Source organism: Cibotium barometz, chromosome 62 (assembly GCF_041138505.1).
Source record: "Cibotium barometz isolate CiBa-2024 chromosome 62, ASM4113850v1, whole genome shotgun sequence".
Classification (NCBI taxonomy): Eukaryota; Viridiplantae; Streptophyta; class Polypodiopsida; order Cyatheales; family Cibotiaceae; genus Cibotium; species Cibotium barometz.
The window spans coordinates 23,684,132-23,700,645 of NC_141107.1; the positions used below are offsets into that span (position 1 = coordinate 23,684,132).

Here is a 16,514-nt window from a genome sequence, read left to right on the forward strand (position 1 = left end):
TTAAAAGAGTTCAAGGATTACTTTGCTTGGAGCTAAAAGACATGAATGAAGTTCTGCTAGAAGTGGTACATCACACAATCCCTATCATGGAAGGTTCAAGGCCAGTCAAGCAATATTCCTATCAAAAAAATCCAAAATACTCAGTAATTGTAAAGGAGGAAATTGATAAACTCATTGTTGCCTGTAGATTTTATGTTTGATGGAAAGAATGTATTTACTGGGGGAGATTTTAGACAAATATTGCCTATTGTTGTGAAGGGGAAACGACGGGAGGATATTGCGGATGCAGCGTTATGTTGTTCCTTCCTATGGAACTCTAACAATGTTTTAAAGTTGACTCTAGAAATATGCACATCCTATCAAGAAATTCTAATGGAAGTAATGAGTTTAAAGATATCGATGTGTCCTTTTATGGTGGAAAGGCTCTTTGTGGTGTCCATTATATTGCTTAGCTTTGTCACCTGCATAATTTGCATCTCTCTTGCTTCCTTCACATAGGCTATGCTTTGTTATTCTTCTTCTTCCTATGTCTATGTTTTATGCATGCATAAAGCTTTATGTTTTGGACTTTATGATTTTAAAACACGCACACACACACACACACACACACACACACACACACACATGCACAGAGAGGTATGCACATGATAGACAGTTCATGATATATACATATGTGTATACATAAATATGATAGAAAATTTATTTATTATTTTGTATTTTATATTTAGTATTTTGTCATAAAGGAAATGATTTTATATTCCATGTCATGGCACAAATCCCCTTTTAGTATATTTGATTATTGTGCAGACATATGTACCTATAAATCATTTGAAATGGCATCAACTACCTTTAAATGTACTATTTGATAAAGATATATATATATTTAAATATTCCATTATGTATGTATATTGTGTATGTAGATGTAAAGATTAAGGATTAGAAACAAAAAAAAACTTACTTCCTCTCATGAATTATGTTTTCTTTGTGCACCATACTTATATCGATGTGTCCTTTTAGGGTGGAATTTTTAGGGTGGAAAGGTATCTTTGTGGTGTCCATATTGCTTAACTTTGTCACATAGTTTGCATCTTTCTCCTTTCCACAATTTGCATCTCTCTTGCTTCCTTCACGTAGGCTATGCTTTGTTATTCTTCTTCTTTCTATGTCTATGTATTATGCATGTATAAAGCTTTATGTCTTGGACTTTATGATTTTAAAACACACACACACACACACACACATGCACGGAGAGGTATATATATGATAGATAGTTCATGTATATATACATATGTGTATACATAAACATGATAGAAAAGTTATTTTTATTGTTTTATATTTTATATTTACATAAAGGAATGAGTTTAGACTCCATGACATGGCATGAATCCCCTTTTAGCATATTTGATTATTGTACACACATATCTACCTATAAATAATTTTAAATGGCATCAACTCCCTTTAAATGTACTATTTGATAGAGATATATATTTTTTAAATATTCCATTGTGTATGTATATTATGTATGTAGATGTAATGATTAAGGATTAGAAATAAAAAAAAACTTATGTAATGATTAAGGATTAGAAACAAAAAAAAAACTTACTTCCTCATGCATTATGTTTTCTTTGTGCACCACAAATGGAAAGATGATAAATTAAAGTCCATACTTATCGATGTATTCCTTTAGGGTGGAAAGGCTCTTTGTGGTCTCTTTGTATATATATGTATATATGTATGTACATATGTATATATATGTGTATATGTGTGTATGTGTGTATACACACATGTGTGTATACACACATGTGTGTATACACACATGTGTGTATACACATATGTGTGTGTGTGTGTGTGTGTGTATGTATATATATGTATGTATGTATGTATATATATACATATATATATATATATATATATATATATATATATATATATATATATACATGTATACATGTATATACATGTATATATGTATATGTATATGTATATATGTATCTATGTATGTATGTATGTGTGTGTGTGTGTGTATCTAAATGTATGTATATGTGTGTGTGTGTGTGTGTGTATGTATATATATAAATGTATGTATATATATGTGTATGTATATATGTATATATTTATATATATGTATATATGTATATATATATGTGTGTGTGTGTGTGTGTGTGTGTGTGTGTGTGTGTGTGAATATGTATGTATGTGTGTGTGTGTGTGTGTGTGTGTGTGTGTGTGTGTGTGTGTGATATGCTCCTTGCATCAATAGCTTGAGGACTTGTAAGACTAGAACTTTGATTCTCCACCCAACCATATCCCAAATGGACCCTAAACACATGGTTATATAGGCCTAGGTGATGAGTGACCTTCCAACTTCAGCCCCTTGACCTTTCACTATCCAATGCCTCCTCAACTCCCCCTGGAAGGGGGGTGCCTACTTTTGTGGCCTTTGGCCTTCCCTTATGCACCATCTACATCCCTCTTACATTGACCTTAATGCCTATTAACCATTGCTTTAGATATTTCCAATTTGAAATCCCCTAAACCTTATTTATATGCAAGCCTTTTACATATAAATAAACTTTTCTAATGATACCTTATAGTGTTTCATGTTAGTCTCATAACATTTCCTCCCCCTTGAAAGAAAAGTTTTCATCCTCCAAAACAAAATCAAGAAACCTTTTCTTCAGTGTAGCCACTCAACTTGGAATAAGTTCTCTTTTACAATTATAGACACGCTTCCTTTAGTAGAGGAATATTACTTCCTCGTTCATGTGTTCTTAAACTCCCTTTCTACGAGAGAGTATGTTTTTCTTTTAAAAACACCTATTGTCCATGTAAGTGTCATTAAACCATACAAATCTGACATAGTGTTGAACTTTATGTTACCCTTAGAACACTGAGGTCGGCTTTAAGATCTTCTTCTAAGATGAACATTTTCTTGGTTGATGCTAAACATGAGGAAAAACCGATATGATTATGTCCACCAATTTTGCATATGTCCTTAATCAAAGGCTTGTAAGCAGTTAATGACTTTTCATTGCTCTTTTTTACTTCTCAAGTGTCATGATCACTCATAAGCTTTACGTGGTTACCATCAACCCTTTTTCTAGTGCACACTTGTATACACTACTTAGAACCAATCTTACGGTTAACCTCCTTTCCGTGACACACAATTCCCAAATAAGATTGTTCTAATACCTTTTAGTACCTTACGTACTAGTTGACCGACCTTGCATATCATAAACAATGAAGGGTAAAGTAACCATTTACTCCCTTGGCCAATTCCTTTAATTTCTCGACTATTGACTCAATCGAGAAATTCTTTTGGATGAGACAACCTCAACCTTGCTTGCTCAACTCCTTTTGATTACTCATATATTAGCATAGCATACATCACTAGGCGTCCCATTCCACCTAGTTGCCTTCAGTAACCAATCATCAACACTAGACCTTGCCTTTTTAAAAGTTTGGATGTCCTTGAATTTGGATCTAGATAATAGCTTATTTTTTGTTACACTTCAATAAGTGAAACAATGTCCACATAGACATTTATTTTTTTTAGTAGACCTTTTTCAAGAAACTTATTTGCTTGATAACTTTTTATGCATATATAGAAACAATTATAAGGTTCCTTGTACCATGTCTACCATTATGGAATCCATAACCACTCGTAATAATGCCTCTCTTTAATATGGTCAACTTTTCTTTTCACAAATGAGTACATGTCATTACTTTCTTTTACAATCACATAATCATACCTTGACAATGTGGCCGAAACAAACATCACTTTATTATATCACCACCATCATAATTTATAGTCTTTTCTCTTTTCCAAGAATTTAGACTTTTATTTATAGATATACATGCCGCTTTTATTAGGAATTAACTATCTTTACCAGGAATTAATGATCTTTTCCACTTTTGACCTTTCTTTAATTGATTCCTTTTATCACTATCTTTTTCACTTTTGACCTTTCTTTAATTGATTGCTTTTATCACTATCTTTTCCACTTTTGACCCTTCTTTAAGTGATTCCTTTGAACCACTATCTTTTTAGGTGATACCCTTTTATCACTAGCAAACAGCTGCATTTTCCTATTTGAGAATTATCTCTTTTAATCAAGTAATTCAAAACTACTTTTGATACCTAGGTTCATTAGCACATTTTTCTTTCAAGTGAGCCAGCAACTCACTTTCTAGTTAAGTAAAACTCAACTCATTTATCATTGTGCTCAACTTAGAGTATCTGGCCCACGACCTTAAATTTTTCTTTTTTATATCTGATTTGAAAATCAAACTCTTGTAGGATTTCAGCCCATTCAATCTTCCTACCTTTTAATTCCTTTTGAGTACTTAGCTACTTAAGACTTTCATGGTCAGACAATACTTCCAAATATACAAATAATGATTCCACTTTTTAAAAGCATGCACAATTTCAAATAGTTCTTTTTCATAAGTTGAATAATTACTTTGAGCTTTGTTCAACTTTTACTTTCAAATAATTTAGATTTTTAGGCAAATAATTTATTTTTCCTCTATAATTGAAATACTTTTCTAAGGTGCAACAATATGTTCTTGTTCACTTTGTCTAAAGACTAATATATCATCAACAAAAACCACCATAGATTTTCCTAAATATAGAGAAGTAGCAAGAGCTTTAGCTAGACCAAAAGGCGTAACTAAAAACTCAAAGTGCCCAAAAGATGTCCTAAATGTTGTTTTTGGCACATCTTCAATTGTAACTTTTACTTGATGATATCCAAACTTTAAATCTATCTTACTAAAATATTTAGCACCTTTGAATTGATCAAAAAACTCATCTATCCTAGAAATAGGATTTTTTTTGTTATTGAATTTAATCCATAATAATATATGCACAAGCGCATATATATGCATCTTTTTTCTTCACCAATAATATTGGTGAAGTCTAGAGAGACTTACTTGACCTAATAAAGCCTTGTTCTAAATATTCAAGCAACTTCTTTTCAACTTCTTGTGTTCCTGTCAAACTAGTTCCCATAAGATGACTTACTAATTGGCTTTTAATCCTTTAAAACTTCTATGGGATGATCTGTCCAGAGATAAACGTTTTGGCAATGTTTCCAGAAAAACATCTTTAAATTCTTCTAATAAATTGTTCAAAGAAGAATTAACTACTTCACAAATACTTGAATCAAACTTTTCACAAAGGTTTTTAAATTGCGACATTGCATAACAGAAAAACAATTGTTCTATTTCATTCTCTTGACGCAGCTTTTGGAGCTTAATATTAATATCAAAGGCGAATATTTATGGTACATTGTGTTCTCCTTGCAATATAATAAATTTTCCTTTATGCTCAAATGTTAGTGTATTATGCAAATAACTTCTCAAAAGTGTTTTCCCCTGTGAAAATAATTCAAGTGTGCATTCATTTAGGCTTATCATTGCCATTCCCAGTAAGTTCTTATCCTTGGGACTTAGAACAATTCCTTTTATCATGTCCCAGCTCAAGACAAGAGAAACAAAATTTTTCTTTAACCACTCTCTCAAAATCTTATTTTTTTAGAAACTTTCTACGGTTGGATTTTTGTTTTTTTAGAGGTTATTCCTTTTTAAAGAAAAAACCCTTTCTTTTTTGAGAACCAAAATTTTCTTCAAAAACCTCTGTTCATGTACCGGGCTTTTGCAAGTTGAATAATTATTTAGCTCCAAAGGTATCTTGAATCTTGAATGTGTTGTACATCCATTTGCCAAGAGTAGAGAAGCAATACCCGCCGGACAATGCAAAGGCTAGAGCAACATGCCCTTGTGCATGTAATCACGCAAGCAAGCAATTATACAAATACATCTCTGATCTCCCCGACCCATATTAAAAAAATGTCACCTAAAATGTCACATGTATCTATCATCGCATGCAACATAATTTAGAAAAATGCATTGGGAATCTATTAACACTGACTCTATAGCACATAATAAGTTCGATCTGTAACCTCTATGATGCCCATTATTTTATTTTGGAAGATTTTATTTTGGATGTGCCTTTATATTATCTACCAGGATTAATGTGTTTGATCAAGCTATGTGCGCTAGTATGATGTCTATTAGGATTAATTTGTTTAATCAAATGTGTGCACTGGTACAATATGGTCAAAGTTAATGTGTTTAATCAGATGTGTGCACTGACTATTATTATTTTGGATGAAGGTGATGATTGAGTGGCAGAATATGTGTTAATCGTGGGTGGAACATGTGTTAGACCACTATGAGATATTTTGGAAGACATGTGAATCATAGTTAATGTGAGGGTTATGCTCATGTCTCCATGGCATTCCAAGTTTTATTTCAAGATTTTTTTTGAAGCTTCTCTTTTTTTTAACCAAGCTTCTCTTTTTTTTAACCAAGCTTTTTGTAGCAAAGTGTGAGGGGGCAGGAATAAACTTAATTATAAAACTTGATTTATAAGGTTTAGATGTTTTTGGTATAAGCTTTTAGTATAAATTTTTTATACAAAGCTTTTTAAAGCTTAAATCTCTGATTAAAAATCTTTGAATTAAAAAAGCTTAAAGCTATTTAATAAAAAGAAAGCTTAAGACTACTATAGCTAACAACTCACAGAACTTGATTAAACACATTAATCCTGGTAGATGATATAAAAGGCGTATCCAAAATAAAATATCCTGAAATAAAATAATGGGCAACCCCATAGAGGTTATAGGATTGTTCAACCGTATCAAAATCTCTCTCTTCCAAAAGCAATCTACTTTCACCCAACCTCCGAATCAATTATGTTAACCTTAGGCATTTCATTAAAATCTGCTAATGTTTATCACAAAGAATTTCTTCCAAATGTATGAGTGCATGAGTTTCAACCAAGTATTTACAACATTGAGAAAATGACCTATGCTTCTTGATGAATTGTATAGAAAATCTTCTATCATGGCCTCTAGAAATCTCTCCCATAATGTTCTTGGAGAGAGGAAAGCTCACAAAATAGTAATATAGTAATAATTGCAAGGCATCTTGTATGGATATAATTCCTCCATGCATTCAACCCATTCACAATCATCTTCTAATATCCCTCTTGCAATGAAAGCGTCCGGAAAGACAACCATTGAATGAACACAAATCTTCAAATGTCTTACATCCTTTGCTTATAGTAAGAAGTAGGTGAACATAGTATTTCTCACATAAGGTGCTACAAAGTACATGTGCCCTATAGTGTTCTTAATCTTTCTTTTGGTTCATTTCTCACTTGAGGTGTATTTTCAAACCCATTGTTAAGGAAAATCAATATGCAGTGTGTCATTTGCTATAAGATGGTAATCCATTTAGTCAAAGAAGTCTTTCCCACATTTTTCCTCTAAACAATCTTTATAATATTATCATCATCTCTTTGAAGATAACATTCTAGCTCTCATGTAATTGTGCTTGAAATTGTTGCACATTTCGCTTCTCATTATGCAAATCATATTCAAAGAATCTCTAATATGCCTTTGATGCAAAGACATACCGTGCATCAGAGTACCTCTCTATTCTTTCAAGTGACTACACCACTAATGTTAGCATCACCACCTTGTATAGTCCATCATCTTATTATTACTTTATCATGCCGCTTATATATGTACCTATGAAGATACTTCATCATTGCTGATATTATTGAGCATATCTTCGCATTTATATGTGCATTATATGTGATTGAAAGAAAAGGGTTATATGGCACAATCCATCTATTATTAAGACACACACACACACACATGTATATATATGCATATGTGTGTGTGTGTGTGTATATATAGATATACATATACATGTGTGTGTGTGTGTGTGTGTGTGTGTGCTCGTACATATAAAAGTAAACATCCATACATACATACATATGTGTGTGTGTGTGTGTGTGTGTGTGTGTGTGGATGTTTACTTTTATATGTACGCGCGCACACACACACACACACACACACACACACACACATGTATATATACACACACACATATGTATGTATATATATATATATATATACATATACATATGTGTGTGTGTGTGCATACATATAAAAGTAAACATACATACATACATACATACATACATACATACATACATATATATATATATATATATATATATATATATATATAGAGAGAGAGAGAGAGAGAGAGAGATCTATGGATGTTTACTTATATATATATAAACTTAAATAAACTATTCATGTTTTAAAATCATAAAGTTCAAAACATAAAGCTTTATACATGCATAAAACATAGACATAGGAATAAAAAGAATAACAAAGCATAGCCTATGTGAAGGAAGCAAGAGAGATGCATATTATGCAAAGGAGAAAGACCCAAACTATGCGACAAAGTCAAGCAATATGACACCACAAAGATTCCTTTCCACCCTAAAAAGGGCACATAGGTAAGCATGGACTTTAATTTGACATCTTTCCATTTATATAGAAAAGGGTTATATGGCACAACCCATCTATTAATCAAGACATATACATACATATATATGTGTGTGTGTGTATACATATATGTACATGTGTATGTGTATATACATACATACATACATATAGATATATAGATATATAGATATATATATACATACATATAGATATATAGATATATAGATATATGTATGTGTATATATATACATACATATAGATATATAGATATATAGATATATATATATACATATACATATATATACATGCATATATATACATACATACATACACACACACACACACACATATATGTATATACATATATGTATGTATGTGTTTGTGTGTACACACACACACACACACACATTAAGACACATACATATATATGTGTGTGTGTGTGTGTGTGTGTGTGTGTGTGTGTGTGTGTGTATGTACATATGTATATATATGTATACATATGTATATATATACTTATATGTACATGTGTATGTGTTTGTGCGCACACACACACACACACTGCTATGAGATTGATAGGAAACACTATAAGGTAAGACTAGAAAAGATTATTTATGTGTTAAAGGTTTGCATATAAATAAGGTTCAGGGGATTTCAAATTGGAAATATCTAAAGCAATGATTAATAGGCATTAAGGTCAATGTAAAAGGGATGATGTAGATGGTCAATAAGGGAAGCCCAAAGGCCACAGAAATAGCTTCCCTCTTCTAGGGGGAGTTGAGGAGGCATTGGATAGTGAAAGGGCCATGCCTAGCCATTGAAAGGTCAAGGGGCTGAAATTGGAAAGTCGTGCATCACCTAGGCCTATATAACCATGTGTTTAGAGTCAATTTAGGATATGGTTGGGTAGAGAATCAAAGTTCTAGTCTTACAAGTCCTCAAGCTACTGATGCAAGGAGAATTACATTGGCATCAGAGCTAAGTTCTTTCTTTTCCATGTTTCCATCGAGCTTCTGATTTGCTGACTCTAATCTCTACTCCTTAATCTCTTCTCTATTCATTTCCATAATCCTCATATTTCTCAAATCTTCTCCACACGAATACTTATTGCTTAATAGATTGGGCATACCTCTTGCCTAATTGATTGAACATACTTCTTGCCTAATAGATTGGGCATACTTTGGAGATTCTACATGAAGCAAGTGGAGTATATGACAGCCTTGAAGAATCATTGAAGCAAATATCAACAAGGAGGAATCAACGAAATTGTTCTTCACATCATTAGAGACAATTCATAATTACCCAACCAATTAAGGTCCCTGTGTTGCATCTTTTTTTTTGCTTTGTAAGAAACTTTACATTTTGCTTATTGTTACAGTAATTGGCTTCTCAAGGTGGAAAGGATGAAAATGGGGAGAAGGGAGAAAACGCAATGTCCTCTTTCCACATGGAAGAGGATATTACAAAAATAAATGAAATAGATATGAAAGATTTAGATCTTAATGAGTATGAGGATATAGAAATGAAGGAAATGAAATAAAAAATCTCTAATATATAGAATAAACTTGCGAAAATGATGGGTATTCTTAGCTCCTTAATGAGAGGGGAAGGATTGGGAGTAAAAGAAATATCTAAAAATAACATTGATGAGGGAAGGGAAAAAACTCTAGAAAAAGGATTGAATGAAACCATAGTTGAAGAGGGTCCCAAAACTAGAGACCAAGGTATGGTATTCAAAGATTTAAGGGCATCCACTTTTAGTGGAGAAGAGAAGGAGAGAAATAAAGATGCGGTCTATATTTTTCTACAAAAATGGCAAGATTTGCATCTTTTAAGAAATATGCCTGATCATAACCGTCGCATTGAAGCTAGCCTATCCTTACAAGGTAAAGCTTATAAGTGGTGGATGAGCTTAGCGGAAGCTAGGCAAGTACCCGATTCTTGGGACTAATTTAAGGAATTATTCTTAAAGAAATATCTTTTTGAAAATGAAGAAGACCGAAATTGGGAGGAGTGGGACAATTGTTCTATGGAATTAAAGAATTTAAATCTCAGTCAATATATAGCTTGCTATAGAGAATTTGTCTTAAAGCTTAAGGGAATAGACAATTTTTAAAAAGTAAGAGGCTTCATTAGAGGCCTAAAAAGGGAGTACAAGAAGGAAGTTCGCTCCAAAGAGCCAAAAAACTTAGATGAGGCTATAAAATTTGTAAAATTTTTTACGATACCATGGGTAATGGTAATCGTAAAGAAAATGATATTTTTTTTACATAAGCCTATTCTCGCTCTCCAAAAAATAGTGAAGTGGATATTGAGAATAAAACTGCTTTGGATGCACTGCCTAGTAAGCCTAATCAGAATTTCAGTGTAGATTCAATTCTTACAAATGAGAAAAAATCATTCTTATGCTTATACTTTAGTAAGCGTGCTATTCTCGGCCTAAAAAATAGTGGTGGGATATTGTGAATAAAACTGCTTTGGATGCACTGCCTAATAAGCCTAAGAAGTATTTTAGCGTAGATTCAATTCTTGAGAATGAGAAAAACTCATTCTTATATTTCACAGAATTTTTAAAATGCAATCAACCTCCACCTCACTGCTTGGTTTTAAAGTTAGAAGCCCCAATTACGTTGCTTCGTAACTTGGACCCAAGACATGGGCTTTGTAATGGTACACAAAAATCATCCTGGTACTAAAGTTGGGAAAATAGTTTTTCATCCACTGGATTGCCTTTATATGCACAGAGACTCAACTACCATTCACCATGAGACAGAGATAATTTCCTATGTGGAAGGCATTTGGAATGACAACAAATGAATCACAAGACCAAACAGTAAATGTCTTAGGGTTGTTATTTAGTGACTCAAGTTTTACACATGGACAATTGTACATTGCATTGTTATGAGGACGGTCTCCTTATGTTGGGGGAAGGTATTACTTGAGCATAATGCCAATGCAAAGTCTTTAGGTGATTTTCAAAGTCATACACCTATGACAAACAACATTGTTTATAAGGAGATCCTAAAGGCTTCGAAGTGACAAGTCAAGGTTCTTATTTAAGTCACGCATTTTTTTTTTGTGAATGTTTTTTTAATATGTATTTTTTCTTTTGTAAAACTACTTATTTTTGTTATTCATATTTTGGCAGACATGTTTGAGATCATATTTATATTGGACATAGGTCTGTCGGTTAAGATCACAAAACATGAAACATGACATTGTATACTACCTATAGCCACCTCTTTAGACTGCTCCTATTTCTTCGAGACGTATTGGATCAATTAGGATTGATGCTCATATGGATGAACTCGTATAAATGCAATTATTTCATTAGAGATATCTATACATAATTGTATAACGTATTTCTTAAACTGTTATTTTAAGATTGATGCTCACATGGATGAATAAGTATAAATGTATAGATATCTGTTTAACTTATTTCTTATACTTTTATTTTTAACTTTTACCCGATGTCGATAGCTTTGTTGCGAGAGTTATTAATGAAGGACTTGGGAGATGTATAGAACTAGTGTTCTGGTGGATAAAGAGTGAAGAGTTTATTTATTTTGATGAGAGATAATGAGATGTTTTGCATCCTTTGAGGAGTATTGAATACCTGACAATTGGTAGGTGTTTCTTACATCTACTATCACCTTTGATACTCGATACGATTTTTACATTGAAGCTCCTCCTCGACCATCTACTCAGTCTTCTTTTGTACGAGGTAATCTTGGTTAAATTTTTTTATTATATTGTAGTTTTTTTTATAGATTTTACTGATCATTGTATCCTTTGTGTGTAGATCAAGGTTACGGATCACCGACATTCAATATTCAATGTATCATAGGACAGAGGGCCGTCCATGCTTCGGAGCAAAAAAATTGACTTTACTGATTAGGTTTTATGGATTAGGAAAATATATGACATATATATATTTCGACATACAGAGCTTAGAAAATAGGTCTATTAAATCACGCTATACATAGAGACCGTTCACACGTTCAAGGAATACCTCAAAGGGCACCCACATTTTCCTTGCACGTTAACATCCTAATATAGTTTAAACATTTCAAAAAAACCTTCCAAAAAATGGGGCATTTAATAAGAGGTGAAACTGTGTACAGTAGCACCACCTCTGTGCAAACCAGAGAAGGCACTTTCTTTCTTTTCTTAAAAGAAAACTTACAAATAGTGATTAAGATTCATCTGCAGGCAAGATTAGATACTTATTTGCAGGAAAGATCGTATGCCAATTTAGTATTTATTTGCAGGAAAGATCATATGATGCCAATTTAATTAAGACGGTTGAATTGGAGTTTGGATAACACAATTTTATTGAAGTCTTACCACATGGGGCTATTCCCATATCATTCACGTTTCCATGAGAACAGCCTCATATACACAGCAGAAACTCCACAATCAACCATACAGACCCATGTTCTGTCCCAATGCCACCATCTACCAGTTCTGTCCACGGTGAGGGTTCCAGGTCTGCTAAACCCTAATTGACTATTAGACCCTTTACACTGTACATATCCTCCTAACGCCATAGCACATGCCTCTGAGGATGGATGCATCTCACATCCTTTCACATTGCCCATCTCAGAATATGTTACCTCTCAGAGCTCCTTCCACCTGCACCACTTTCGACAACAATCCCATGCATTCTTCTAAACATTAAACAACCTTCATTCCATCCAAGGCCCGGCTTTAGTCAACATTACCCATCTGAAGCATACTCTAATACACTCACAGTAGCATAAAAATTTAAATACAACAAATAAGCGTGAACAGAAATTGTGCGTGTTCAGTCTGGCTGATAAAACCTTAAAGGAAAGCTCGCATCCACTTAACCAGGTAATAGTCAAAGGCCCCCATTACTTTGTACAGAGACAATTCAAGATTAAGAGAATAGAAACTGGGACTCCACTCAGAGGATCAACCATTCACCCGTGTCCTGGGCAACTGGTAGGACCAGCTGTCATGGGTACCTGATTGGACCTGCTGACTGACATGTCAGGAAAAGTCCGAACTTCCAGCATTTGATGAATGGCATTTTTACATCTCAGCGCTTGTCAGAACAAATTCCAGGCTGGCTGCCTCAATTTTCCTTTCGCTGACCAGCACCCAATTGGCAACTGTGGCATTTGGCTGATAAACTCAAATCAACCCGAAGACAACAATCTTATGGCTAAAGGCTCAAATATCCTCCAATTTGATACCAAATGCATAGAGGCACTGCAATTGATCAAACCCAGAAAACCCAGAAACCAGTGCAATCAATGTCAACTTCAAAAAACCCAGGATGCCTTTCATCCCGACGCATAGAGAAATGATAGCTTAAAGATTTCCAAAGGTTGGGACTACAAACGAGGATGGATTTTACATCACACCATGAAGCACAGAGAACCTTTACTGGCCAATATTGTGCTTCTCCAGCCACTTCAAAGCAACTGTCCAAAACCTTCATCTCTATTTTCATGGATGTAATCAATGAGCAGGTCTACATAACTTAACAGTTGCCATGCACAAAAAGGCAAACCTCCCAATTGACTGTGCAATGCAGGCAAGAAAGACAGTCACTGCTATCTGTAGAGAATACAGTTCTGATTGCTTGTGTCCTAAAGTGAAGATACATACCACTATCTGTACTCAGTACTCAGTAGTAATCCATGGCACTGCTCCTTAGCTTAAGGGAGACAAGGTCCCACAGCCGTGAAGCAACGCCACCCAAGGCATCAGGAAAAATACGGGCCAAGAAACCCCTGCCCCCGAGATTGGTGTTTGCTACCCTTGCAGCCATGGAGCTTTCGGCATTCTCGTTAGAGGCATTAGCTTCCTGCTCCTCTTCTGCCACAGCCAAACAACCTTCACAATCCAGAGGTGTTACCTGGTTGCTCTTGCGTTTTGCCATGCGCTGCTGCTGCTGGAGTAGCTTAGCACTATTCTTCCCCTGAGTACATGCTAAAGGCAAGCCTCCAGCTATGGCTGGAGAAGCTTGAACAATTAAGTTTCCATCAGGATCTACATCTTTCATTGCATTTGCGCTAGCCTTCATCTCTGCAACCCTGAACAAGCCTTCACCCATCATACCGGAAACCCTAGAAGTATCATTCTTCAAATCTGTAACCGGAGATGCTTCATTCTTCAAGCCTGTAACCCTAGAAGCTTTCTCCTTTGTTTCTGTGAGCCGCAGAGCACCACTCATTATCATCTGTTTAACAAACCTGGGGGCTTCATCCTTCATACCTTTAACACACGCAACATCATCGGTCACATGTGTAGCAGCCCTAAGAGCTTTATCTTTCATGTCTGTGAACCTAGAAGCCTCATCAATGCTCTGTGTAACTCGAGAAGCTTCAGTCTTCATGTCTGTAACTTGAGGCGAAGTAGGGGCTTTCACAGTGGTTTGCATCACATCACCTTGCAGCTCCCCCTTCCCTCCCTTGCTCTTCCTACCACAGGCTTCCTTCTCGAAAGCTTGCTTCCTATCCTGTTTCTTTTTCTTCTTACCCTTGCTTACCTGTGGGCCATTTTCTTGCATCTCAACAGTTTCAAGAATCTCATTAATTAGGTCCCTGTTAGGAGAAGAAGTCCACCTGCTCCAGAAGCTGGAATAGCAAGTAAAGCAGTTACAGCTGAAGCTTGGCTTATGTATTAAGAGCGATGAGGCCTTCCTCCATACAATCTCTCCTGGAGAGTGCATGACAGAAGTAGTCTGTGTGGCAAAAACTGAAGAGGAGCAAGAAGGTACCGCGTGTTGACGGTTGCAAGTCGAGTCATCGCCTGCCTTTGAGGAGGGCAACGACGTAGAAACCTTCCATGGTTTCCATACGGATTTGCAGACGGGAGAGTGAGCTCCGGCGAGTAGATGGATGTGGCGGCCAAATGAAACCAGATAGGCAAGAACCTCCTGGTCATCGCCGGACAGAGGGGACGCGAGTGAGCGAGCACTCTTTGGAAGGAGCTCGAGCAGCGATGTCGGCTCTGCAGAAGCTCTGCCTCTGCAGCGACCAGAGGAGAAGTTCAAGGCCATGAAGGCGGACGGGGGAGAGGGGGGGGGAGGTCAGGGAGAAGGGCTCCGCAGAGCAGAGAGGTAGGGTTGGGGGGGAGGTAGGGTATCAAATGAGCAAGAGCTAGGGTATATGATGAGCAAGAGCTAGGGTATCAGATGATGGAGCAAAGCCAGGGTTTCATCGATGGGAGGGTTGCGGCATTTCTACAGAAACGGGGGGGGATTTCTTTGGCAGAAGCGTCCGGTGAGAAAGCAAGATGAGAGGCAGGCACTGTGGACAGAGAGGCTGGGTGGAGACGACGAAGAAAGTCCGGAGAAATCAGGAGTCAGGACGAAGAAAATAAGGAGAGAGGAGAGGGATGAAAAGAATAGCGGTCGCTCAGGAGTCCACGGTGTCCACCCAATTGCTCACGTACGGGCCTTGGAAACCATATGGCAGCAGCCGCGTGTCGTCTTGTCAGATGATCGGGATTTGCAAAAAGATTCTGCCAGCATGTCTTTAAGAGGGTCCTGGCACCCTGTAGTATCTACAGTCTAGGCACTACCTACAGGATAGGCATAGTCACTAGTGGCGGTTCTCACCCGAGGCACACACACGTGCCAACCGGTTGTAGGCAATTGCCCATTTGAGTCTTTGACACACACATGCCAACCGGTTGTAGCGACGCGTGTGAATAGGCTCCAGTGTACATGATTGATGCCTTAGTAAATGGCCATGCTTCCCATTCTACTCAAAAAAGGGCACACTGTGCCGTCTTGAGACCATCATAGCTGTAAGGGGGCCTTTTCACGCCCTCCCTTCCAAAAATGATGGCAATGCCGTTTTCACCTCGAGCTTTTTAGCGACTAAAAGGCCCAAAAATGGGCGTGACAAACCATTCGCGCCGACAAGCCTTTCTATACCAACCTCTGATCACCCTTAGACCCGGAGCACTGTGATCATGATTGTGCCCTCCAAATGTCACAATTGTGCCCTTAGCAAGCTCACAACATAGAAACCCCATATAGCATGTGTGTTCAAGGGGTGATTTAAAATCCCCGTGATTCAAGGTTTGCACGTGGGCAGACTGCCGCCGCCCTCCATCCCTCTGTCACGCTGCAAATGTGCAGATTGGTTAACTACCGCC

General features: G+C 36.1%; 1 protein-coding gene across 1 annotated transcript; it reads right to left on the reverse strand.

The window, feature by feature from the left end:
* Nucleotides 1-12,663: 12,663 nt before the first annotated feature.
* Nucleotides 12,664-15,714, reverse strand: LOC147604270 (uncharacterized). The gene has a single exon (XM_086795220.1). It carries the CDS (start codon nt 15,406-15,408, stop codon nt 14,032-14,034), a length of 1,377 nt encoding a protein of 458 aa, XP_086651346.1. The 5' UTR covers nt 15,409-15,714; the 3' UTR covers nt 12,664-14,031.
* Between the last annotated feature and the right edge of the window lie 800 nt (nt 15,715-16,514).

Coding starts and splice junctions, on each gene's coding strand:
- LOC147604270 (XM_086795220.1), bottom strand. CDS start 15,408: ATGGCCTTGAACTTCTCCTCTGGTCGCTGCAGAGGCAGAGCTTCTGCA.